Source organism: Astyanax mexicanus, chromosome 18 (assembly GCF_023375975.1).
Source record: "Astyanax mexicanus isolate ESR-SI-001 chromosome 18, AstMex3_surface, whole genome shotgun sequence".
NCBI classification, from domain to species: domain Eukaryota; kingdom Metazoa; phylum Chordata; class Actinopteri; order Characiformes; family Acestrorhamphidae; genus Astyanax; species Astyanax mexicanus.
Window position 1 is genome coordinate 42,830,832 of NC_064425.1, and position 24,755 is coordinate 42,855,586.

Sequence of the window (24,755 nt, forward strand, 5' to 3'; positions counted from 1 at the left end):
TCGTACCCCATAAACGACCATCATGAGCCGGAGTCCCATATTAAACCCATATTTCTTTAGTAGGTAGAGAGTTAAAACCATTTGAACTATGATACTGAGTGGTAGGTACCTGTATTTCCAGATTTCTGCCCCAAAATAAGGGATCTGGTATCAAGGTTCATACATGTTTTAACAAATAAATTTCTGTGATTTTTCCTGACTTTTCCATGCCTTCAAGGCAAACAGAACTATGAATAAATTAACAAACTCCACTTTATTGGTGTCACTGTGTTCAGTGTGGAGAGTGAACTGGAATGTGTAGGATGTGTGTGGAATGTACAGTTAAAGAACGTAAAGAAAAAAAACAGATCGCCAGCAGAACCGACTCTGAACAGAATCATCGTAAAAAAATTATTTTCGGAACTGATTGGGAAACTTGAGAAAGACTGCATATTAAGTTGCAGCTAAATGTCCATCAGGGTCCGGATCTCCTGTATCCTCTCCTGCTTCCTGTCCTCGGTGCTCTTCGCCCCCAACAACTTCTGCACCAGCTCCTGCTTCCTCTTCTGGATCTTCAGCATGCTCTCCTCCACAGAGTCCTTCACCACAAACTGACGTACAAACACACACACGAACACACAGAACACAATTATATACTAATATGTGTTCCATGACTTTTGCTATGTCCCATTTAAAGGTGAACTCCAGTGTAAAATTGACTTTTGATGCAGTAAAACATGATAAAGGGTACTAACCTTTGTTGAATAGCCCACCTCTGCTCTCCCACAGCTTTCTGAGATCCAGTAATTTTTTACAGTTAGTCCAAACATGCTTTTGAATAAATGATATGGGGCATATTTTGCCCCTGCAGATAAATCGCTTTTTACACCGTAAAAAAACACTGTTTACAACCTGTAGCGTAACCTAAACTTTAATAAGCTTCTTCTGCATTTTTAAAGTTATTAATGCCTCATTCTAAATGTCAGGTCTCTCCGGTTTCTGCCAATGAAGTGTGGAGCTACTTTGAGCCTGAATAATGATGTAAAAAGCGATTTATCTGCAGGGGCAAAATATGCCCCATATCATCCATTATAAATCATGTTTGGACAACTGGCTAAAAATGACTGGATCTCAGAAATCTACAGGAACACAGGAACACTAAAAATCAATTTTACCCCTAAGTTCTCCTTTAAGCTAAAGGACACTGTACTTGACACTACATCTACTTAGGTAATAATCCAGTGTGCCTCAAAAGTTTTAATCAACTATTAAAAATGGTTCCACGGAGCACCGAAAGTTCCACTACATAGTTAGGAGTTATATTCCATACAGAACCATTTGTGTTTAGTGTAAACTAAATTTAAACCAATAATTCTAATGGGAATACAGAGTACAGTACCTTGGTGACGACTACGTCTCTGGTCTGTCCGAGTCGGTGGCAGCGATCAATACACTGTTCTTCAACGGCAGGGTTCCACGCCTACAGATACAGACAATGTCACTTCATCAGAACCACACAGAACCACAGCACACCCTGTATTCAGCAGTCTGACAGCCTGGCTGCAGAAACCTGGCTGTGATTCAGAATCATTGGTGATTCTACACCCTGAGCTCAGCCTACACTGCTCTTTACGCACCGGCTCCATAAGGAAGACGCGGGAGGCGCCGGTCAGGTTAAGCCCCACCCCCCCGGCTTTGAGTGACAGCAGCATTACAGTGGGGCTTCCAGGAGACGGGTCCTGCAGCTCGCTCACGGCTCTCGCCCGGGCCTTCTGGTTCATGGTGCCGTCCAGCCTGGTGAAGGAGAACTTGGACTCCCTGCAGGCAGAACACAGCGTAGTGCAAAAGAATGTGAATAATATTTCACACTTCTACTCAGTCATGCAATAAAAAAAACAGGAGGACCAGTGAGTTTTAGGCTTTCTCGGTCACATGACATCACGTTCAGTAGCTCCTCCATTTCCACTCACTGTTGTGTTTTTAACGTGGATCTCCATGGAAACATGCGCCCAAGTGTAATTACGGTGTGTAGCAGTGGACAAATAGCTATTTTATTTAACGTGAGGTGACTAAACTCAGAGATGTGCATCTGGATGGCACTAAAATTTTCGGAGGACCAAAGGAGTTTAGCGAAAAACAGTAGATAATTCAGCCTGTAATTTTCTCAGCGGACGTCTGAGAAAAATACGTACATGATCGTTCCAGACAGGAATAAAATCACAGAGGATAAAACCCCCCATAAAAGAGAAAATTACCCCAGAACCCCCTGAGAAACTAATCCCATCCAGATAGGGCTTTGGAAACTAATTTTAAAAACTAGTATTTCATGTCCCACTATGTTTACATTACATGGAATTACATCCACCTTCAGAATAAATCATCAGAATGTGTTATTTAGCTTTAAAAGGCTAATCTTCATTATAAAAGCAGCTTTATGTGCAGCTATGTGCTCAGATCACACAATGAAAGGGATTATGGGCAACATAGGCAAAAAAAAAAGATTTCATGCTAGTTTATATTGGAATCGGAGCTGTGGAGGGATCCTACCGTAAAGGCACTTCCAGTATGTTCAGAAACTTAGTAAACTGGGAGACCACCAGACTCTTAATGGTGGGGTCTTCTGAGCGCAGTTTTAGCAGGACCGTCATCAGTGCCTCGACCTGGCAACAAAGAGTTAATTATCATTTAAATCATCAGAAAAAAATAGCAATGATGTGGTATAAGAGATGTTGGAATATTAGTGATGCGTTATTAGTGATAATGTATAATATGTGATAATGTAAATGTTTTTTGCAGATAAGGGATAAATGAATCAATCAACCTTTATTTTCACTCAGTAATACATTAAACGTAACCCTTTTTTAGTGCAGGGACTAAAAAATACATTAAAATTGAAAGTATTTAATTAGGTAGGCTAAAATAAGGAACTTCATAGACAAAACTATCAAAATTAAATGGTTAAAGCATTAGAAAAACAAGCAAACAATATAAGATTTAATTAAGAAGAAAGAAAAGAATTTAGAATAAAAGGATAAGTGGACAGGTTAAAATGTACAGCAATAAAATAAAGAGATGATAAAGTAGAATAATAAAATGAATAAAATAAAAAATAAATAAAAGGATAAAATAAAAAGGAAAACTATAAGTAAAAGGACGAAGTGAATAAAATAAATGAAATAAATGAAAAGGCTAAAAGGTATAACAATAAATTAGAAGAATAAAAAGACAAAATAAATAAAATGTAGAAGAAAAACTCAATTAAAACGGTTACAGGCTGTCTGAAGGTGGATAGAAATTCAAAGTTTAAAATGATTTGGTGACACCAGTGAGCTGAGTTTTAGTGTTTTCTGTGGTGTAGCTTAAAGCAGATTTTCCCAGTTCAGTAAAAACTCTAGGAATTGCTGTTGTTTTTAGAAATATATTAGTAGTGTATTTTTAATAATATTATTAGTTATGATTTATCAGTTTTATTTGATTTATTAATATGCAAGTCACAATGTCATCACTGGTAATGTTATTTAGAAATTATGCTCAGTTTTTGAATTTACCTTTGAGCTGGAGCGCCATTGGTCTTTTCTGTCTGTAGGTCTGGAATCTTCTTCGTCTCCGGGATACTCCAACAGCTCAGTGGATTTAATATTTGCACGACACAGAGGACATTTCGCTGCAAGCTAACACACACACACACACACACACACACACACACACTGACAGTTGGTTTTGCTATTATTGTGAGAACTGTTAATAATAACATCCCACACTTTAATTTGTATACATGCCCTAGCACAGGTCCACCAAATAAAATTTGACACATAAAATTCATACCACATTTTTACTTCAATTTATTTTATTGAGATGCTGCGTTCACATCCCCACTTTGAAACGTGGTGGTGGCAATATCATGCCGTAGGGATGCTTTTTTTTTTTTTTTGCAGCAGGGACAGAAAACAACTTTTCTGGTTTACAAACCATGCATCTTTTTTCACCTCACAATAATTTGCTCCTTTGTATTGGTCTATGGCATAAAATCCTAATAATGTACATTTAAAATTTGTGGGTGTAACATAAGAAAATGTGTAAAAATTCAGAAGAAATTAATACTTTTGTAAGCTGTACATTAGCAGAATGGAAAAGGGAGGGGCATTCGGTGCTGACCTGCTTGGATTGAATCACCTCACAGATACAGGGTTTGCAGAAGACATGAGCGCAGTGTGTGATGACAGGCTGCCGCAGCGAGTCCAAACACACCGCGCACTCCTCATCCACCCCGGAGCTCAGAACCAATCGGATCTTACTGATCAGACGCTCCCGCAGTTCAGCCGGAGAGGAGGAGTCAGCTGGAGAATCAACAGAAAATCATTTCACTTCAGTTCTGTCAGAGCTGTAATTCATTACAGGCAACGTAGGTAGCAATATAAAGAATCTATAGTTTTGTATACTGTTTAAATGCCCCACTATCTCATTCTTACAGGCTGTAATACACTACAGAAAGTGTAAGGTGCGTTATTGCGTGTTACTGTGTGTTCTCACCTGTTCCAGCAGTTTCAGTGAGTTTTCCTACCAGATCACAGTGACAGCAGAGCAGCCTCAGACGCACCAGAATCGCCAGCACATCAGCGTAGTTCCTCAACACAGTGCCGTCAGCCATGTACCTGTAATAACACACAATTACATTACATTACATTACACTAAAGAAGCATTTGGACAGCCAATAATATTCAGACAGTCCTTCTACTGAGCAAGTTTAGGTACATCTTTTGAAACAAGTCATCAATACTACAACAACTACTACTTCAACTAAAAAAAAAATAAAAAAATAAATAAATAATAATAATAATATATTATTATAATATTAATAATATATCGGAATAATAGGCTAAAGCAGCAGGTGTGTAAAATTGATCTGGTCCGAAGTTAAGTTTGTCATACAAGAGTAATTATTCATAAACCATCAGTAATTCAGTACTTCAGTAATTGAGTATTTTAGTCATTGAGAATTTGAGTTTTTAGACATAGTTTTTTTGATAATAGAATATGTCAGTAATTATTTTAGTAACTGAATAATGGAGTATTTCAGCCCTTTCAGTACTTCTTTAATTGAGAACTTTACCTTTTAAGAATTAAAGTATTTCAGTAATTCAGTATTAGAATATCTCAGTAAATATTTTAGTAGCAGAGTAATGGAGTATTTCAGCCCTTTCAGAACTTCTTTAATTGAGAACCATTTATTAATTTAAGTATTTCAGCAATTAAGTACTTCAAGTAACTGAACATTGCAATATTTTAGTAATTGAGTATTTTAGGAAATAAGCAGTCAGTTACTCAACTTCGTGGACATTACTGACACTTTACAGTAAATCCTGTGCATTCACACTCCTGGACACTATTTACACTTTACTTAAATACAATACTTACCAAGTATATACACAGTATTGTTGTGTCTGCTGATTTTAACTATCTATCTATCTGTCTGTCTGTCTGTCTGTCTATCTCAGTAAATACTGAGTAGTTTTAAATGAAGAACAGTAAGACACCTGCTGATGATCCTCCTCCCCTCAGCTTTCTCTAGCTCATAACGCTCTCTCTCCTCTTTCGACAGCACCACCTTCTGGAGAAACACCTTCTTCTCAGGCAGCTGCAGGATGGGACGCCCGTTCGCCTTGCTGAGCTTAGTGCGCCGCATAGTAAGAACCTTCAACAGAGCCTGCAGGTTCCTTCCATCCAAACACAGAACAAAAAACGCATTAAACATCATTAAAGGACATTGCTCACTGAGGTGTGCACCAGAGCTAAACTGACACTCAAAACACTTTGTTGTTTATTTTTATTTGCGATTTGGAAGAAATGTTGTCCTTAGTTTATATAATTATTGTCATTTAGAGCATTAATTTGCAGAAAATGAGAAATGTATGAAGTAACAAAAAAGATGCAGAAGTTTCAGACCTCAATAATGCAAAGAAAACAAGTTCAAATTTATAAAGTTCAGAAATCAATATTTGGTGGAATAACCCTGTTTTTTAATCACAGTTTTCATGCATCTTGGCATGTTCTCCTCCACAAGTCTTACACACTGCTTTTAGATAACTTTCTGCCACATCTGGTGAAAAAAATGCAAGCAGTTTAGCTTGGTTTGATGGCTTAAGATTTTCCATCTTCCTCTTGATTATATTCCAGAGGTTTTTAATTTGGTAAAATAAAAAATAAAAAAAATAATGAAGTGGTTTCTTATTTTTTCCAGAGCAATATATATATATATATATATATTCAGGGTCTCACTTCAGTCCTTCTTTGTTTCCCATCATCACCGGCCTCTGGATGACCCGCATCCACCACTCCCGCACGGCAAACGGCTTCAGCCTCAAAAAACACATTAGCATCCACACATCCTTCACTGAGTTCTGGATAGGAGTTCCTAAAGGGCACAGGAAGAACACACACCAAGCATCCCGACAATTATAATAATAATTGGGCTATTTTTGTGCCAAGCTTCATTTAAACACCTCCAACTTCACAAACACGTCATTAAACAATATGTTTCATGTGTGTGTTTTTTCCCAAGAGTGTGTGTGGAGTCTGAGGTGTGTTCTAGAGGAGTGTGAGGTGAAATGTAAAGTGTGTGTGTGGTAGAGTGTACAAGGTGTGTTCTAGGGAGTGTGGGATGAGTATGAGGAGGAGAGTGAGGTGTTTTAAAGGAGAGTGTGTTCTAGGGGAGAGTGTGTGGAGTGTGAGGTGTTGTAGGGGAGAGTGTGTGGAGTGTAAGGTGTGTTTTAGGGAAGTGTGAGGTAGGTGTTTTCTCACCGCTCAGAATCCACCTCCTCTCTGCATTGAGACTCAGAACAGCTTTACTCTGCAGGGCGTCTGGGTTCCTAATGATGTGGCCTTCATCCAGAACCACACGCAGCCAAAGAACCTTCTGCAGAACACTGTTCTTCTACAGCCAGAACAAAATACAGCAATACAAGGCTTTATCATTAAAATTATTAGAATAACAATAACAATCTATTCTTATATTATGTTACCGTAATATAATACACCTTATACAGTGTAATTAAACGGATGTACCTAATATTGAGTAAAATTGCTGTGAAAGGCTCAAAAAGCCCTTTCAATGTTTAAAAATATGTTTTTTTCCCCACTATAAGGCGCACAATCAACAACGTCTATTTTCATACATAAGGCACACCAGATTATAAATCGCATTATGCAACACTAGTAAGGAACAGTGGTGTTGCCATGTTTCCCTAGGTGGGTGGTGGTGGGGGGTTAACTAAGTTCCGTAAAGCTAAGTTAAGTAAACAAAACTGTAATTCTTATAAAGTCAAAAGAGCGCTGGATGTTAACCTACACAGATTTCTCTCCTGAAAACTCTTCATTTGGGTGAATAAAGCACTTCCGCTTAGATTTCCAGATTTCCACTTAGGCTGGGTGCAGCAGCATTAGCATTAGCATTAGCAGCTAACCACTGGCACTAGCTGCGGTATGCCAGGTCGATATTAGCTAGCGGTTCCTCCCACGTAGCTTGTTTTAACGTGGTAAACACGCAGACTACAGTACGATATACTCGCTTCTGAAAAGCTAGCACTTAGCACGGTTAGTGGATAATGCTCATGATGCTCCAGCAGTGCTAGCCGGGGTTAAAAATGTTCAGTGTTAAATAAATACTTTTAACTTCAGTTTTGTTATTGCTTTTTCTTTTAAAAATGATAAAAACACTTCACAAATCAGCCTCTAGCCAAATATTTAATTCTGTCCAGTTTCAGTCTCTTTTCTTCACAGTCCTTTAAGAACAAATATATATTTCAAAAAATCTAAATTAATAAATCAGTAAATGTAAACACACCCCATACTCTGAGGTCAGCACATTGTAGGTGGTGAGAACAACATCCTGTTCAGACAGGAAGCTGGCCTGGCGGCAGCGGTCAGGGCCGTAGAATAAATACAGGTTGAGTTGAACGTCCTCCCGCAGGTGCTGCTCAAACTGATCCTAAAGAATCAACACCAACAAAGAAACCACACATCCTTCAGTCTGATTTATGTTACATATTTGACATCATATAAATATGTGTGTTTGTGTGTATGCATAATTATATTATATATATTTATCAAAATCTAATAAATCAAAATACACTGGGGAGCTGTTAACTTGTGATTTCTGATGTGTGTAACTCTATTGAACTTATCCTGTACAACAGAGGAAACTCTTGCTTATCCTTTGAGTGGTCCTAATGAGCGCCAGTTTCTTCAGTTTTTGAGTATTTGTGACTGAACTTGAGTATACTTTTTAAAGTTCTTGAAAAGTTTTCGATTGACTGACCTTCATTTCTTCAATTTGTCATTTTTTTTCTTTACTTAGTTGAGTAGTTCTTGCTGCAATATAAATAGAGGATGACCAACACAGATTAAACACAGTGTTTAGAAACTCCAGCAGCACTGCTGCATCTGATCCACCTACATATACCAGCACAACACTAACACACTAATTACCACCATTCCAGTGTCACTGCAGTGTCACTCCTTAAACAAGGAAGTTCTTAAAGTGTCATGCATGTGTATGTATGTATGTGTGATCATACCATCCAGTTGGTGAGGACAGACAGGGGGCAGATGATTAGGGTGGGTCTGGGAGACTTTTTAGAAGTGCCTGTAATAAACACACACACACACAAATACACACATATAAAACCAGAGCAGGGTGAATATGTTTGAGGCATTGGACCAATAAATGTTAAAAATATGACTCTTCAATTCCACTCAGAGACAAAATTACAACCACTTTTCCAATAATATAATAGCAAAATTAACACATCATTATTATTTTAACAGTTTTTATTACACTTGTGACTGCTTTATTTCCAAGCATACCAATATTTCAAACAAACATAAATTACCACATGTTTCACACTATAAGGGGAACTATCAATAAACATCTGTTTTCTGGTCCATTTTCATACACAAGGCGCGCCGGATTGTAAGGCGTATTATGCGACACTAGTAAGGAACAGGGGTGTCGCCATGTTTCCCTTCTAATTCAGCAAAGTTCCAAAGTCCCAAATTGAGTAACTTTTGTGAAAACTGTTTATTTGGGTGAGTAAAGCACTTCTGTTTATTTACAGTAAGATTAGATTTACAGATTTCCACTAAGGCTGGATGCAGCAGCATTTTTTTCCACATAGAGAACTGAAAAAAATAGCTACACTAACTACTTATTAATAACTACACTAAAATAGTTATTAATTTTCGCTGCTGTTCTCACCAGATCCCTTCTTCATTCGGCTCTTTGCAGAAGCCGACCTGCTAGAATCCAGCGAAGAACCGCTTGAGTCCAGCGCAGAACCGAAATCCACATCATGCAGCTTAACAGTTTGACCTGCAGGACAAAAAGAGAGGAAATCAACACACAGCAGGTCTGAACCCTGAACTAATACACACTTCCATCTGTTAACACCAAAACCAAATATGAACATTGTGTGAGGTTTGGAAGACTAACGTTTGGGTTGACTTTTCAATACTCTTAAGTTAAGTTTTGACATTTTTAGCTGAAGGAGATAAGGGTTTGATAACCCCAACTTTGCAATGGAACCTATTTTTAGTGTAGAAACATTCCCAGTTCTCTATGTGAAAAAAATGCTGCTTCATCCAGCCTTAGTGGAAATCTGTCAATCTAAGCTTACTGTAAATAAACAGAAGCGCTTTACTCACCTAAATTAATAGTTTTCAGGAGAAAAATCTGTGTAGATTAACATCCAGTGCTCTTTTGACTTTAAAATATATATTTTTAAGAATTACAGTTTTTTTTTTACCTAATTAAGCCTAACTTTACAGAATTAGAAGGAACTTTTATTATGAATATAATAATTATTATTATTTAGTTATTTATTTTCGCTGCTGTTCTCACCAGATCCCTTCTTCATTCGGCTCTTTGCAGAAGCCGACCTGCTAGAATCCAGCGAAGAACCGCTTGAGTCCAGCGCAGAACCGAAATCCACATCATGTAGCTTAACAGTTTGACCTGAAGGACAAAATAAAAGAGATGAACACACAGCAGGTCTGAACCCTGAACAAATACACACTCTGATCTGTTAATACCAAAACCAAATATGAACATTGTGTGAGGTTTGGAAGACTTACGTTTGGGTTGGCTGGCTGTAGGTTTCTGGTCAGCACGGGTCTCAGAAACAACAACAACATCATCATCATCTTCAGAAGCAGCAGTTCGGTCTGACTCCTTATGAGACCTAAACCAGAACCCAAACATCATGCCCCACGTCTCTGTCTGCAGCTTAACCTCCTCCCACTTATTCGTCTCTTATACAGCAGTAAAAACATAGTGCATCCAACAAGATCCAAAGCCCAAAGCCCCGCACCCCTTTTACACAGGTCTTGTTGGATGCGCTGTGTTTTTACTGATATACGGGAGGTGTGCGGGGATTTGGGCTCTGGATGTTGGATGCACAGTTGGCACCATGCTTAATGCCAGACATGGGCTAGGCATTGGGCTGTGGAGCAGTGGAACTGTGGAACAATGTTCTCTGGAACATTAGAGCTTAGGATGAAGTGGTTGGTGGTAATTATTCATTATTGTGTCCCAAAACATTTGTCCATATGCTGTATTTAGCATGTTAATGTGAGACTGACCGCTTTAAGGTTTGCAGTGGTTTCGGTGAATCTTCTTTCCGTCTGGACGCTCCTATGAACAGAACACAGCAGGACCTAACATGACATGGCCATGGTCTGTAACTGGTCAGTGTTAAACTAAAGGACAGAGCGGAGGCAGGACTGACCTTTCTGAGCTGGGTGAGCTGTGGAGGACGTAGATGGACGGCTTTCTGAAGCTCCTCCCTCCTGTATCACATCATCAAATACATCACACCATTACTGTCATCAACACAATCATTATCACATTCACCATTACACTCATCACCCACAGTCATCACCAGTTTTTACCATCACAGTCATCATCACAGTCATCGGTATTGTCATCACCATGGTCATCACCCACAGTCATCACCACAATCATTACAGAAACACCATTACAGTCCTCATTTTAGTCATCACTACTGTCATCCCCAGTTTTTATCATCCACCATCAGTCATCATCACAGTCCCCATTATAATCTTCACCACGATAATCACCAGTTTTTATTATCCACCATCACAGTCATCAGCACAGTCATCACCAGTTTTTACCAGCCACCATCACAGTCATCACCAGTTTTTACCACCCACCATTACAGTCATCACAGTACTCGTTATAGTCATTACTAGTCATCACCAGTTTTTACCATCCACCATCACGGTCTCCTCATTACAGTACTCATTATAATCATTACAAGGTCAATACAGTCATCACCAGTTATTATCCACCATCACAGTCATCACCAGTTTTACCATCTACCAGTCATCATCACAGTCCTCATCATAGTCATCAGCAGTCATCACCAGTTTTACCATCCATCAGTCATCATCACAGTCCTCATCATAGTCATCAGGAGTCATCACCAGTTTTTACCAGCCAACATCACAGTCCTTATTATAATTATCACTATGGTTATCACCAGTTTTTATCATCCACCATCAGTCATCATCACAGTCCTTATTATAATCATCACCACGATAATCACCAGTTTTTATTATCCACCATCACAGTCCTCATTATAATCATCCCTATGCTCATCACCACAGTCATCACCAGTTTTTACCATCCACCATCACAGTCCTCATTATAATCATCCCTATGCTCATCACCACAGTCATCACCAGTTTTTACCATCCATCAGTCATCATCACAGTCCTCATCATATTCATCAGCAGTCATCACCATTTTTTACCAGCCAACATCCCAGTCCTTATTATAATTATCACTATGGTTATCACCAGTTTTCACCATCCACCATCATAGTAACTTCACAGTCCTTATTATAGACATCACCACAGTCATCACCAGTTTTTATCATCCACCATCAGTCATCATCCCATTCCCCATTATAATCATCACCACCATCACCAGTTTTTACCATCATCACAATCATCATCATAGTAATAACCACAGCCATAATAACAGTCATCACCACACTCAGGATTACAGTCATTACCACAATTTCCATCATAATCAGTCATCACCACAATCAGTCAGCAGCACACACTGAAATTTTCACCACTGCTCTTACATATTTCACAGGCAAAGGTTTCCCATTGTGGAAGTTGGACAGTATCAGTGCGATGGTCGTGAGAGTTTTACCCTGGAAAAAAAAAAATCAAAATTACATGTCAGCACTCATTATCTCAAATTCTGAAATGCTACAGAAATGTAAATGTAAACAGTTAAAACACCCAAGTTCCACCCCATTATACCAAAACATACGTTTACTTTTACAGACTGTAGTTACATTCTAGGGCTTCTTATTCCAACTTGCCATTCCACCTTAAAAAGTGTAGTATTTACATTCTGAATGGCCCAACTTACTTGCCAAAGTTACAGAGTAGGATATTTAAGGTGTCTTAGCTGATTGGGTTTAGGTTAAGAGGTGGATGGGGGAGTTGGTGTAAGGCGGTGTATAAGCCCACCAGTCCCATATCATCCGCCAGAATCCCCCCAAGGACGCTCTCTGGTGACTCCCTGGCACCGAAATTGGTCAGAACATTAAAGTACAGCCCACTCCTCTGCTCCCAGAACGGAGGCAGATCTGAACTGTTCTCCCGGGACGTCATCCAGTACAGTGCCTGCTTTTGGTGGAGGAGAAGAGGGGTCCTCACAGCCTGAACACACACACATACACACACACACACACACACACACAAACACATTTTAGTACTTTATTTGGATAAAAGCTGTAAGATAGTTCTCTTATGTTTATTGCTATTGTGATATAAGTTTTCACAATAAGCACATCAAAAAGTTGCAATGGCACTGTGAATAACTCAAAATGCATTGCCCACATGTAGCAACAGAGGGAGCTTTTCACACTGCAGACTGCAATACATGACATGACTAAGCTGGAAGTAGAGTGAGGTACAGTGAGGTAGAGCATGGTAGAGTGAGGCAGAGTGAGGTAGAGTGAGATATGATGAGGTAGAGAATGGTAGAGTGAGGCAGAGTGAGATACAGTGAGGTAGAGTGAGATATGGGAAGGTAGAGCATGGTAGAGTGAGGCAGAGTGAGGAGGAGTGAGATACAGTGAGGTAGAGTGATGTAAAGAGAAATAGAGTTAGCTACAGTGAGGTAGAGCATGGTAGAGTGAGGCGGAGTGAGATACAGTGAAGTAGAGTGAGATATGGTGAGGTAGAGCATGGTAGAGTGAGGCAGAGTGAGATACAGTGAAGTAGAGTGAGATATGGGAAGGTAGAGCATGGTAGAGTGAGGCAGAGTGAGATACAGTGAAGTAGAGTGAGATATGGGAAGGTAGAGCATGGTAGAGTGAGGCAGAGTGAGGTAGAGTGAGATACAGTGAGGTAGAGTGATGTAAAGAGAAATAGAGTTAGCTACAGTGAGGTAGAGCATGGTAGAGTGAGGCGGAGTGAGATACAGTGAAGTAGAGTGAGATATGGTGAGGTAGAGCATGGTAGAGTGAGGCAGAGTGAGATACAGTGAGGTAGAGTGATGTAAAGAGTGAGATATAGTGAGGTAGAGTGATGTAAAGAGTGAGATACAGTGAGGTAGAGTGAGATACAGTGAGGTAGTGATGTAAAGAGTGAGATACAGTGAGGTAGTGATGTAAAGAGTGAGATACAGTGAGGTAAAAAAGGCGTTTACCTCTGCGGCCTCCATCTCTCGGGTTCTGTCCTCCAACAAGTCATCAAACAGCTTATCAAATGCATTCTTCAGCTGTTAAAAAGAGGAAGCACTCCATTACACATTCATGAGTTTAGCCCCATCAATTAATCAGTCTACAGCTAGATAGATAGTTTATTGATTCCCAAGGGGAAATTCTAGAAATTCTAGCTGCTTAGCCCCGCCCATTCATGTTACCTCCTCCTGTGTTAAAATCACAGGGCAAATCTCTGAGGATGATCCAGCCCCTCCATAGCGATCCCAGGATGCCGCCGATGAGCTCCCTATAAAACACAGTTCCCATGAGTTTCCCCAAAGTATTGGATCACTTGCTTATTCATTGCTTCTTCAAAAAATTAATGTATTTAAAAAGATTTTAGTAGAAAATGAGAGTGAGCGTGTGAAATAGCTACAGCAGTCCGATTTTAAAACACCACAGACAGTTGTCTGCCCCACCCACCCTTCCCCAGACGCGAAGCTCACTCGGGTTGCCAAGTTGAGAAGGCTAAATCTACACAATCCAGCGCAAGACGAGTTCGATAATTTCTACCATGGCAAGCAAACGATGAGTCATACTTTGTAAGTTATTCAGCTAATGAATATGTTTGCGGTGTTTTTATTGTTTTATTGTTTGTTCATGTGAACTTTGTCCGTAGTTAGCTAACCTAGCTTTATGCACCGCTAGCTGCGTTAGCCTAAGGTTGACATAAGGCATGGTGCTAATAGGCTCATGTTTGTTTATCTGTGTGTGTGTGTGCATCTGCACATCTGTGCGTAAAATGGGTGCAACTTAATTATAGCTGAATGCAGCATTCATTAGAAGTCTAGAACAAACATTTAGACATATAGTGCAGCTTAAATATATTAATAGAGCCTACAGGTGGTAAATCCAGGTACGGAAGTTAAAAATCTGTCCCAGATGTTTTCCAGATTTCTATCTAATAGAGGAGCTGAGGTGGGCTGAGCTTACCTTTCACAGCGTTGAGTTTGTATCCGTGATTTTTCATCTGAGAGTGTACCGCCTCCTGGTTCTCCTCTCTACCCCAGAATGTTAGGGTTACAGTCATGGTGAATGAATTTGTCTTTCCATAAGGAACCACCCTGAGAAAACAACAGCAGAGCTGAGAACCACAGCTTTATGCCCTCATTATTAAACTGAACCTTAACTTCTCAACAAAAGCATGTGCAGCATGAATAAGCACTTTCTCTTCTCTCTTACTTTCTCTGTCTGTTAATTATTTTTATTTATTTTATTTTTATTTATTTATTTAGGCAAACAAAAAAGGCAACAGGTTGACTTGACGCACTTGTCAGTCAATGCAATCAAATACTCACAGATACTCTGTTTTACTAAAATCTAATAGAAAGCCTTCTCTGGACAGTAAAGACAGTTCCTCCAACAAAAGCAAGATAAACTCTTTTTAAACCCTTGATTTCACAAGAAACCGTGAATGAACACTTTTTTCAATACTTTTCCCCATATTTTGCAATGTGTTTAATCCCCACAAGGGGATGCTTTCTTGCTGAAGATGCTTATAAATGGGTCAGTACCGTGTAGCAGAATGGCAATGATCTAAACAATGTCCTACCCTTCCACTCGGGCCAGATTACGGTCCATTATGAAGGCCAGCGCCGCTGCCAGCTCCTTTTTTATGTGTCCCACCTGACTGCCATACACGTTAGCCACCATCACCGCGTTCCGATCGTACGGGTTCTGCGGTTGCCTCACCAGAGCCACCATCTCACCTCTATTCACCTGCAGAACAGAAGTTATGAATCAAGCATACCCACCTACTCTACAGAACTGGAGCTATAAATATAATATAGCTTACAAACAATAGCAGCTCATACCACAGTTAGCGCTGTAGCTAAAAATAAGCTAATATAGTAAATATTTTAGGCTATGGAAGCTAATGCGCCAACAATTAGCACTGGAGCTAACTGCATGTCCAAATAAAGAGATGTTCAGTAATCTCTAATAGACTTGATTATGTATCTATAAACATGGCTTTGCTAAACCAAAATAAATAATAACAATACAATTAACTTTAAAGTATTGCTTTGAAGTGAAACAATACAAAGTAATAATGATTAAAAAATATATATGTTAACTATTATTATTATTATTATTATTATTATTTGTTTATTATATATTTTTTTTTTATCAGTGTACGTATGATGGCTCATACCGTTCCGGTGTAGTACCTCAGACCCACTATGGTTCCCTGAAAGGTTCCAAAGCACCGGTTCTCCTCCTCCGCGTCCTGATCATGGGTGGACTCAGAGGTGGAGCTGCTCTGGGAGGGCTCCTCCTCCTGCAGATCAGAGTGAGACACACCCCCAAACCTCCTACTCCCCAAACCACGCATGCTGGAGCTGAGAACACAACACAGAACCCACACAAACAAAACATAAAGATGCTGACAATGCACAAAACCCACACTACTCAAGGTTTTAAAGAGTGCCATAGTGGCTGCCCTTCTTTGAGGAAAATAAAAAGTGATTCAGTGCTTGCTATGGTGCACCATGCAATATTATGCAATTATTATGATGTGCCTCTAGTTCAATAAATGGTAATAATGTGTTTTATGCCATCACTGTGTCACATACACATACCATTATTAAACTATTTGTCAACAACTATTTTGAACCCTGGCCAGCACAGAAACACACACACACACCCTATATGAATTTAGCGCACAACTGAAAAATTATTTATTCATTGCTGTTGCCAACTATTATTGTAGTAGTGCACAGATAGTTTATTAAAAACACTGTTTATACACACAGTGTAATCAGCTCTCCCTCCTGTCCGCCCCTAAACCCATACATCACCCAGTGCCCCTCCCAAACTACTCCTCCCATTTTTTGAGCCCTTTTATGGGAATTACATAGTAAACAAAAAGTATTTGTCCTCCACATTAATCCCCTGATCTAAACCTGATGAACTAAGATGAACTGAGATGGTGATTTGAGGTGATTTGGGATGAGCTGAAGCTTCACAGCATGAAGGAAAAGCAGAAACTATTGTTCAGCACATCCAGGAACTCCTTCCTTCAAGAAACTGAGAAAGCTATTCCAAGTGACTCTTTCTCATGAAGACACTGAGATTAAAATACTAAAAGTGTGCAGATCTGTCCTCAAAGATAAATGTGCAACTTATTTAGAAGAATCTAAAGTATAAAACATATTCTGTTTTGTTTAACAATTTTTTATTTACAGAAAAAGTCTGAATATTATCCAGTATAGCTTTAATATAGTCTTTAATTGTTAAATGTACAATGTAAAAAAAACAAAAAAAAACAAAAAGAAAACACATTAATTGAGAAGAGGTGTGTCAAAACTTTTGTAATACTGGTTCTGTATATGTACAGTATATATCGTTTTATTCTAATTTTATAGCTGGCAGTTTACAGTTGCAGTGTAAAAAAAAGACATTTAAATGATAATAATAGTTTATTAGCTAGATTAACGTTAATTGTGGGGAGCACCTTTCTCTTAACAACATTGACCTGCTGTTAGTGTAGTTTCAGAGCTCCAGCCATTTAAAACATTTAAATAAACTTTTATTCAATGTTAGAGTTTTAACAATAAGCGACTTTAATAACACTAATGTTAAATTATAAGTTATAAGTTAGTTTTTAAGTTTGTTTTTTCTTTGTCAACATAAAAAGATGTATGTTAAGTTAGCTAATGCGACCAAAACATTACCCTCACGTTTATTTAACGTTCTCTTGTGTCAGGATGCTACACTCACGCGCACGGGCGCTGTATTTACTAAGTAACTAGAACAGGTGTACGCGTGCCCGCGCACTCACCTGTCCGGCAGGTTTACCTGCAGCTCGGCCGGGTCGCTCCGGACTCCGATTACCGTTGGTTACTTCTGGTTCCTGTTGTCAGGTTTTTAGCGCGCGCGGAGTTGCTCTGCAGTTGATCTGCAGCGGGGCGCGCGCTGTGTGGTGGTGCGAGTGTGTGAGCGCGTGCAGCGCCCCCTGCTGGTCGGAGCGGCGGTGCATTTAGAGTGTGTTAGTGCACCAGAGGGCTCCCCCCTCACTGACTACAAAACGAATAGGTTTAAATGGGGCAATTAAAAAGCCAATAAACCCTAAACCATATTGTTTTCCATTAATAGTTGAAATGTGTTCATTTGAAAAAAAAATGAAACATACCAGTCCTGCTTAAAAAAAAATTAAAACATTTTCTTACCTTTAAACAACGCTTTTATTACGGTCATTTTCGCTTCTGAATCGCCCCCTCAGGTTCAACTGTGCTATAGGCGTGGATGATGATTCCATGTATTTTGGTATGCAGACACATCACAATAGGCAAATTAATGAATCAATATTACCGCCCCCCCTGCTGACGTCCAACCATCTGCGTCTCACCGCCATCAGAAGTGCAGCTCAGCAAATCAGCTCCTCCTCCTGCCCAGCCTCTAAACCCATACATCACCCAGTGCCTCTCCCAAACTTTGCCCATTTTTTGTCCTTTTTTAAATCAGAGGTTTAGTGCCCCTTTAAGTTTATGAATGTTTAATCCTTTTTACACTTAAAACTTTACTCATTTCCTTAACACAGAACAAGTAGGTTTTATCATTGTAGACATAATTTTAAAAGCTTTTAAACTCCAGTTATAAAACTTTTAAACTCACCAACCAGTCAGCAGATATATATAAAACACTAGAGACCCTGATTTAAATAAAAGTAAAATGAATTAAGCTGCACACTTAAGTGGGAGTACTAAAGTATTTAACATTTAACAAACCGTGTGCCAGTGTGCCAGTGTAGATCATCTTCTACTCTGGCTTCAGTGAAAATGTGGGTTTGGAATGATTCCTAACATTTTTATAATTGTAACGAGTAACAATGCAGCACTCAGTGGGCATCCTCTAGGGTTAATTTTAGTGGTCACTGTTTTTTTCTTCTAATTTTGTACTCTGTAATTTTGTTTTAAATAGGAAATCTCCACATTTCTGAATGTCTGTCTAAAATTCAGAATGTTTTATAGAGACAGTTGAAAATGTAGCACACAGGAACTGATGTAACTTTAATTTTAACTTTAACTTTTAATTTAATTTAATTTTCTTTAATTTAATCAAACACAAATATATAGAATATTATTTTATTATTGTTTTATTCTTAAAATAACAAACACACATACACTTTAGCAACAACCACCAGCAGGGGGCGCCCTCACCCCACTGCACACACACTGCCACCACCTGTGCTGGAGTTCTGAATGGGTTCTGGACCAGGAGGCGGAGTTTCTGATAGATCACCTGTTTATTCTGTACAATTAAGATTTCTCAATGACACTTAGTGGTTAATGATCATGAACAAGTAAACAAGGGTCACTGACGGGTCAGCGGAACAGTGGGTCAGGTGATTGAGATCTGAACACTTTTTTTACAGAGTTTCAAAAAAACTATTCAGAACAATTAATACAACTGAAATCAATAATCAATAAACAATCATCAAATAAAGTAATTAGGATTCATTTAAAATTGAATTACACAAAACACTAGATAAACACAATGGTACACAAACTACCACTAAACTACACCGACTACCCCCCCACCCCACCCCACACCCCCCCACACCCTCCATAAACCCTACTAGAGCTGGATCGGATTACCCTTAATCAGACATTTCATCCAGTATGAATCTGCTGTGTGCAATTATACTACTAACTGTAATGTAATTTTAATCCAGTATTTATTCTTTCGATTTTAATCCATTTAATCCTGCAGTGTGTAGTTATAATGCAAATAATAGTAATAATCATAAACTGACTTTAATCCAGTATGAATCTTTGGTGTGAATTTTTACTACTAACTGTAAACCAATTTCGATCCTTTATGAATCTGCAGTGCTTATTCTTTCAGTTATAAATGAAAACTCATTTTAATTCCATATGAATCTGCAGTGTGAAGTTTCAGTAAAATTCTAAACCAATTTTAATCCAGTATGAATCAGAAGTGTGTAGTTTCAGCAATACTTGTAAACTAATTTTAATTCAGTACGAATTCTGACAATAACTGTAATCTGTTATTAATCTAGTATGATTCAGCAGTGTGTAGTTTAAGTAATAACTGTAAACTGATTTAAATCTAGTATGAATATGTTGAGTGTAGTTTACCTGTTAAAAACAGATTTAATCCAGTATAAATCTGTAGTGTAGTTTAACTATGGAAAACTTATTTAATCCAGTATGAATCTGTAGTGTAGTTTAACTATGTAAAACTGATTCAATCCAGTATGAATCTGTAGTGTAGTTTAACTACGGAAAACTGATTTTATCCAGTATGAAGCTTCAGTGTGTAGTTTACCTATGACAAAAAAAATAATTCAGTATGAATCTGTAGTGTGCAGTTAACCAACAGAAAACTGATTTATTTAGTATAAATCTGTAGTGTAGTTTAACTATAGAAAATTAAATTAATCCAGTATGAATCTGTAGTGTGTAGTTTGTACAATCCGACACTAATAACCCGGTATGAATCTAATCCAGCTCTAATTGGGCTTTGGTCTTTAGTTTACAACTTGGCATTTAGACAAAGTGAAAATAAATAATTGAACTCAATTATTTAATTGGCGAATCGAGGATCTCCTCGTACTCCTGCCTCCGACTCTTCCCCACCCAGAACAGCTTCACTGCCGCCAGCGCAACAACGCTTATGATGATGACGAGGCCTCCGACCATGTCGTAGACGGACGGCACCATGTGCAGGACAAGCAGCTGCAGCAGAGCGGCCACCACAATCTCCAGGTGCTGGACGGTGCTGACCAGAGCAGGGTGCAGGCGGTTCAGGGCGTAGTACACCCCGAGGAACGCCACGGTGGAGCAGAGACAGATGCTGATGAGGTACGCCCAGGTCTCCCCATCCAGAGGGATGATGGGCTCCTGCAGGACGAACATGGTGCAGGCGCCCCACAGCGTCCCCGTCCAGCCGAAAGTGAACAGAGCCGTCCACATGCTCACCTTCTCCTTAATTGACCTGTAGACGATCATAGACAGAGCGGCGGTCAGGCCTGCCATGACCGTCATGGTGTACCCGAACGCCTCCTTCCAGAACCCGAGCGACCGGTCCTCGCTCACGATGTTGGGCACCATGACCAGGCAGAGTCCGAACACGCTGCTGACCACGGTGACCATGTCCACTGCACCCAGACGCTCATCCGTGAGCAGGAACGCTAGCACGGCACTGAACACCGTGGTGGTGGCACGCCACATGATGGTGCCGTTGCTCGGCGGTACGATGGCAAAGGAGGTGTAGGCGCAGGAAATGGAAATGACGTTACACACGCCGTAGAAGAAGAGCCGCACCCGGTAGCCACTGGGCCCGAACGGCTCCTCCTGGTGGTAGAAGACCACGGCGACGGACAGCACCTGCAGGACCGAGCGGATGAAGAGCAGCTCCAGCGAGGGAACCCTAGAGCGGTCAGCGGCCAGGCGGGTCAGCAGTGCCACGCAGCCGTGCGCCAACGCCGCCACGAACAGTGCCCCCCACGTTAGCCTCGAGGAGAACACACACGCCTCCCCGAAACTCTGCAGCTGACCTCCGACCCCACTGCTGACCTTCTGATCCCCACCGGGTTTGGGCTGACCGTCCACAGAGCCAAAAAACGTCCGGCCCAGTTTACTGTGGATAAAAGTAACAATAATAACTATATTAACAACAATAATAACAATAACCATAATAACAGTAATAATGACAGCAATAATAGTAATAATATTATTAGTAACAGCAGTAACAACAACGTTAATAGTAATTCTACTAATAGTAATAACAATAGTGATACAATAATACAAACTACAATAAAAGCAGTCCAATTTGCAATTTAACAATACATTAATGTATCCAAACTTATGATAACTATTAAGTTAACAATAAATTATATCATATATGTAAAATTAGCTCCACCCCTATAACCTATAACGGTTAAAAACTGTTGTACCTGTGTAGTTATCTGATAAAAGCAGTAGTTACTGACTATATTGGCAATAATAAAAGCTATGGTGTAAAACTGTGCTGTCGTGAACCAAAGAAACAGTGTTTCAGTTTACCACACAGTAATTAAACTCCACCCCAGTTTGTGGGCGTGGCGTGTACACACCTCTGAGGTCCAGTAGAGGTCAGCCTCTTCCGGTCGGAGGTCTCTTCTACAAAGGAGCCGAAATCTTCGAAGCTCGGGGCGTCATCGTATCCCTCTTCTCCAGGCTGCGGGAAGTGGGTGGCATATTTCACCGTCACCGTGTTGGGGTGGATCTTCACCTTCTTCTTCGGGCCGAGCAGGTGTTTACTCGGAGAGTCGTCCATGTCTCTTCCTCCGGCTCTGAGAGCTGAGAGAACACACAGAACCGAACAGAACCATCAGAACCTTATCACTGTCTATATATCTACAAGTATTCAGACATGTAGAAAGCACTAGAGGCTTTCTAGACTTGAGTAAAGTACTATATCAAAAAAGTGACTCTTTTAGTGTCCTATCCTATTAATATATCAATCTTATATCCTAATATATATATAAGTGCACCAGAGAAAAGGGCGTGTCTAAGACATACAGTTGCATTATGTCAGAAGAAAGTGTGCAGGGTAGGAGGCGTGGCCAAAGCAAATAGTTTTAGCATATTAAAATACGGTAGGCGTGATGGTGGGCGTGATTTAGGGAAATCAGCACCATATCACTATAAAGTGGGTGGGGAAAGAGGCTGGGATTTTCTCATATTGTCCATCATCTCAGAATAAAGCACTCAGAAAAGGGGGCGTGGCTAAGGTATAAAATTGCATTGTGTCAGAACAAAGTACCCCAAGTGAGAGGCGTGGCTAAAGCTAACAGTTGCATTATATTAGAATAAAGCATTTAAGGTGACAGGAGTGTCTAAGACAGACAGCCTTACTACATCACAATACAATACTCAGAGAAAGGGGCGTGACTATACTACATACCTACATTATATCAAAATTAAAAACACAGAGAAAGGGGTGTGGCTAAGGCATAAAGATATATCAGAATCAGAATAAAGTATGCAAGGTGAGAGGCGTGGCTAAGCCCGACAGCTGCATCATATCAGATTTAAGCACTCAGAGAAAGGGGCGTGACTATAGCACATACCTGCATTATATCAGAAATAAAAACACAGATAATGGGGCGTGGCTAAGACAGACAGCTGCATTACATCAGCATAAAGTATTTAGATAAAGAGGCGTGGCTAAGACAGATAGCCTCATTACATCAGAATACAGTACTCAGAGAAAGGGGCGTGACTGTAGCACATACCTACCTGTATTATATCAGAATTAAAAAATACAGACAAAGGGGCGTGGCTAAGACAGACAGCTGCATTATATCAGAATAAAGTACTCAACTAAAGGGGTGTTGATAATGCAGATAGCTGCATTATATCAAAATAATGTATCTATATAAAGAGGCGTGGCTAAGGCAGATAGTTACATCACGTCAGAACAAATTATGAGACGAGGGGCGGGGCTTACGCAGACATTTGATATTATGCAGATCTTTGACATCCTATCCTGTGGCCTGTAGTGAAGTTTGCAGGAAAAGGGGGAGGAGCTAATACCACTCCATTCATCATCTTCAGTGATTCATCCCGGGTGATTCACGGACGCCCGTGACGCCAAACACTGTGGCGTACGGCCACGTGACCACCACGTCTCTGAGCCGCGAGAACAGGTGAGGACACTCACGGCTGGCTGGTTGCCCCTCGCGATGGATGGAGCAGGTAGTGGGCACGCGCTGTTCTATAGCAGTATTAACAGTGATGACGTAGATATGCCCTTCAAAGAGCAGCTCTGCTGTCAATTAACGACTCGCGACTGTGATTTAATTAGTGGCTAATTGCCCATCAGGTGGATGAACCCGCCTTTGATCTGAGATAGAGTTGCTATGGCAACCGTAAACAGGTAAGTAAACAAGTAAACTAACGCTTAAACACGAAAAAGAAATGAAACAAAGCTGTAATTGTCGTATCCTTCTAGAATTGTTCGTTCCACCTTAAATGGTGCGGCAGTTACACTCTGGCGCCTCGACGCCAGAGTGTAACTGCAGCACCATTTAAGGTGGAACGGACAATTCCAAGCAAAAGCCAACTTAAGCCCAATAAAAGGTGGGCTCACGCTCACTCCCGCATACACTCTCCTCTCTCACCTGACACTCCGATCACTCCGGGCTCGCGCTGTGTCTCACTCTCCCATCTTCATTTCTTTGATGTCTCGGGTTATTAACACTCCCATCCTGATGCTGCTTCTGCTGCCGTACTGCACACACCACCACCCCAGCCCCTGATCACACCAGCAAATGAAGGAGTGAGCGAGAGTGAGAGAGAGAGGGGGGGCAGAAGATGCTCTGCGCATGTGCAGACGCGCAGACCCTCAGCCAGCTTCGCCCACTATTGATTACTGATAATGCTGATAGATAATCAATACTATCCGTCCAACCCCGTTATACAAAAAGTAGGTTTTTTAAAAATGTATGCATTGTTAGTTAGCAAGAGCACTATGGTGTACAAAGTAGTTGGACACTCTATACTGGCTCAGTATATCTGTGATTGGCCACTGTTTCAGTGATGTCATACACTTCAAACTCCAATGATTAGGACTGGGTAGTGCGTTGGGAGTTTGGCTGGTAAAGAGATTGGAGTTTGATTTGGTGAAGAGTTGGAAGTTTAAATGATGAAGATATTGGAGTTTGATTTGGTGAAGAGTTGGAAGTTTAAATTATGAAGATATTGGAGTTTGGTTTAGGAGTTTAGTGTGATAAAGATGTGGGAGTTTGACTCAGTAATGAACTGGGAGTTTTGCTGGGGAAGAGTTGGGAGTTTGGCAGGTGGACAGATTAGTTTTACTGGGCATTGAGTTGGGGGTTTTGCTATGTAGTACGTTGGTAGTTTGTTGGGATAGTGAGTTGGGAGTTTGGCTGGTAAAGAGATAGGAGTCTGACTGTTGTAGTGATATAGAAATTTGACTGAGAGAAGATTCAAAAGTTTA

The 24,755-nt window shown here is 40.1% G+C and overlaps 2 protein-coding genes across 4 annotated transcripts; both read right to left on the bottom strand.

Moving 5' to 3' along the window:
- Positions 1 to 234: 234 nt before the first annotated feature.
- On the bottom strand, positions 235 to 17,697 carry hltf (helicase-like transcription factor). 3 transcript variants are annotated; one of them, XM_049466834.1, is made up of 25 exons: positions 17,583 to 17,697; positions 15,937 to 16,123; positions 15,337 to 15,503; positions 14,718 to 14,848; positions 13,946 to 14,031; positions 13,730 to 13,801; positions 12,544 to 12,735; positions 12,147 to 12,218; positions 10,761 to 10,821; positions 10,615 to 10,666; positions 10,108 to 10,214; positions 9,875 to 9,988; positions 9,233 to 9,346; positions 8,553 to 8,620; positions 7,820 to 7,963; positions 6,778 to 6,910; positions 6,256 to 6,391; positions 5,514 to 5,693; positions 4,510 to 4,631; positions 4,135 to 4,316; positions 3,528 to 3,650; positions 2,527 to 2,639; positions 1,617 to 1,797; positions 1,379 to 1,459; positions 235 to 590 (listed from the first exon to the last, which is right to left on the bottom strand). In XM_049466834.1, exons 2-25 carry the CDS (start codon positions 16,114 to 16,116, stop codon positions 444 to 446), a joined length of 2,958 nt encoding a protein of 985 aa, XP_049322791.1. In that variant the 5' UTR covers positions 16,117 to 16,123; positions 17,583 to 17,697; the 3' UTR covers positions 235 to 443. The 3 variants fall into 3 exon arrangements, with proteins under 3 accessions (XP_049322791.1, XP_049322792.1, XP_049322793.1); XM_049466835.1 differs by having other exon boundaries at positions 17,566 to 17,697; XM_049466836.1 differs by lacking the exon at positions 9,233 to 9,346.
- Positions 17,698 to 19,331: 1,634 nt separating this feature from the next.
- slc35g2a (solute carrier family 35 member G2a) lies at positions 19,332 to 24,088 on the bottom strand. Its single transcript, XM_007245139.4, has 3 exons — positions 23,917 to 24,088; positions 21,865 to 22,090; positions 19,332 to 21,389 (listed from the first exon to the last, which is right to left on the bottom strand). Exons 2-3 carry the CDS (start codon positions 22,065 to 22,067, stop codon positions 20,330 to 20,332), a joined length of 1,263 nt encoding a protein of 420 aa, XP_007245201.2. The 5' UTR covers positions 22,068 to 22,090; positions 23,917 to 24,088; the 3' UTR covers positions 19,332 to 20,329.
- Positions 24,089 to 24,755: the final 667 nt, after the last annotated feature.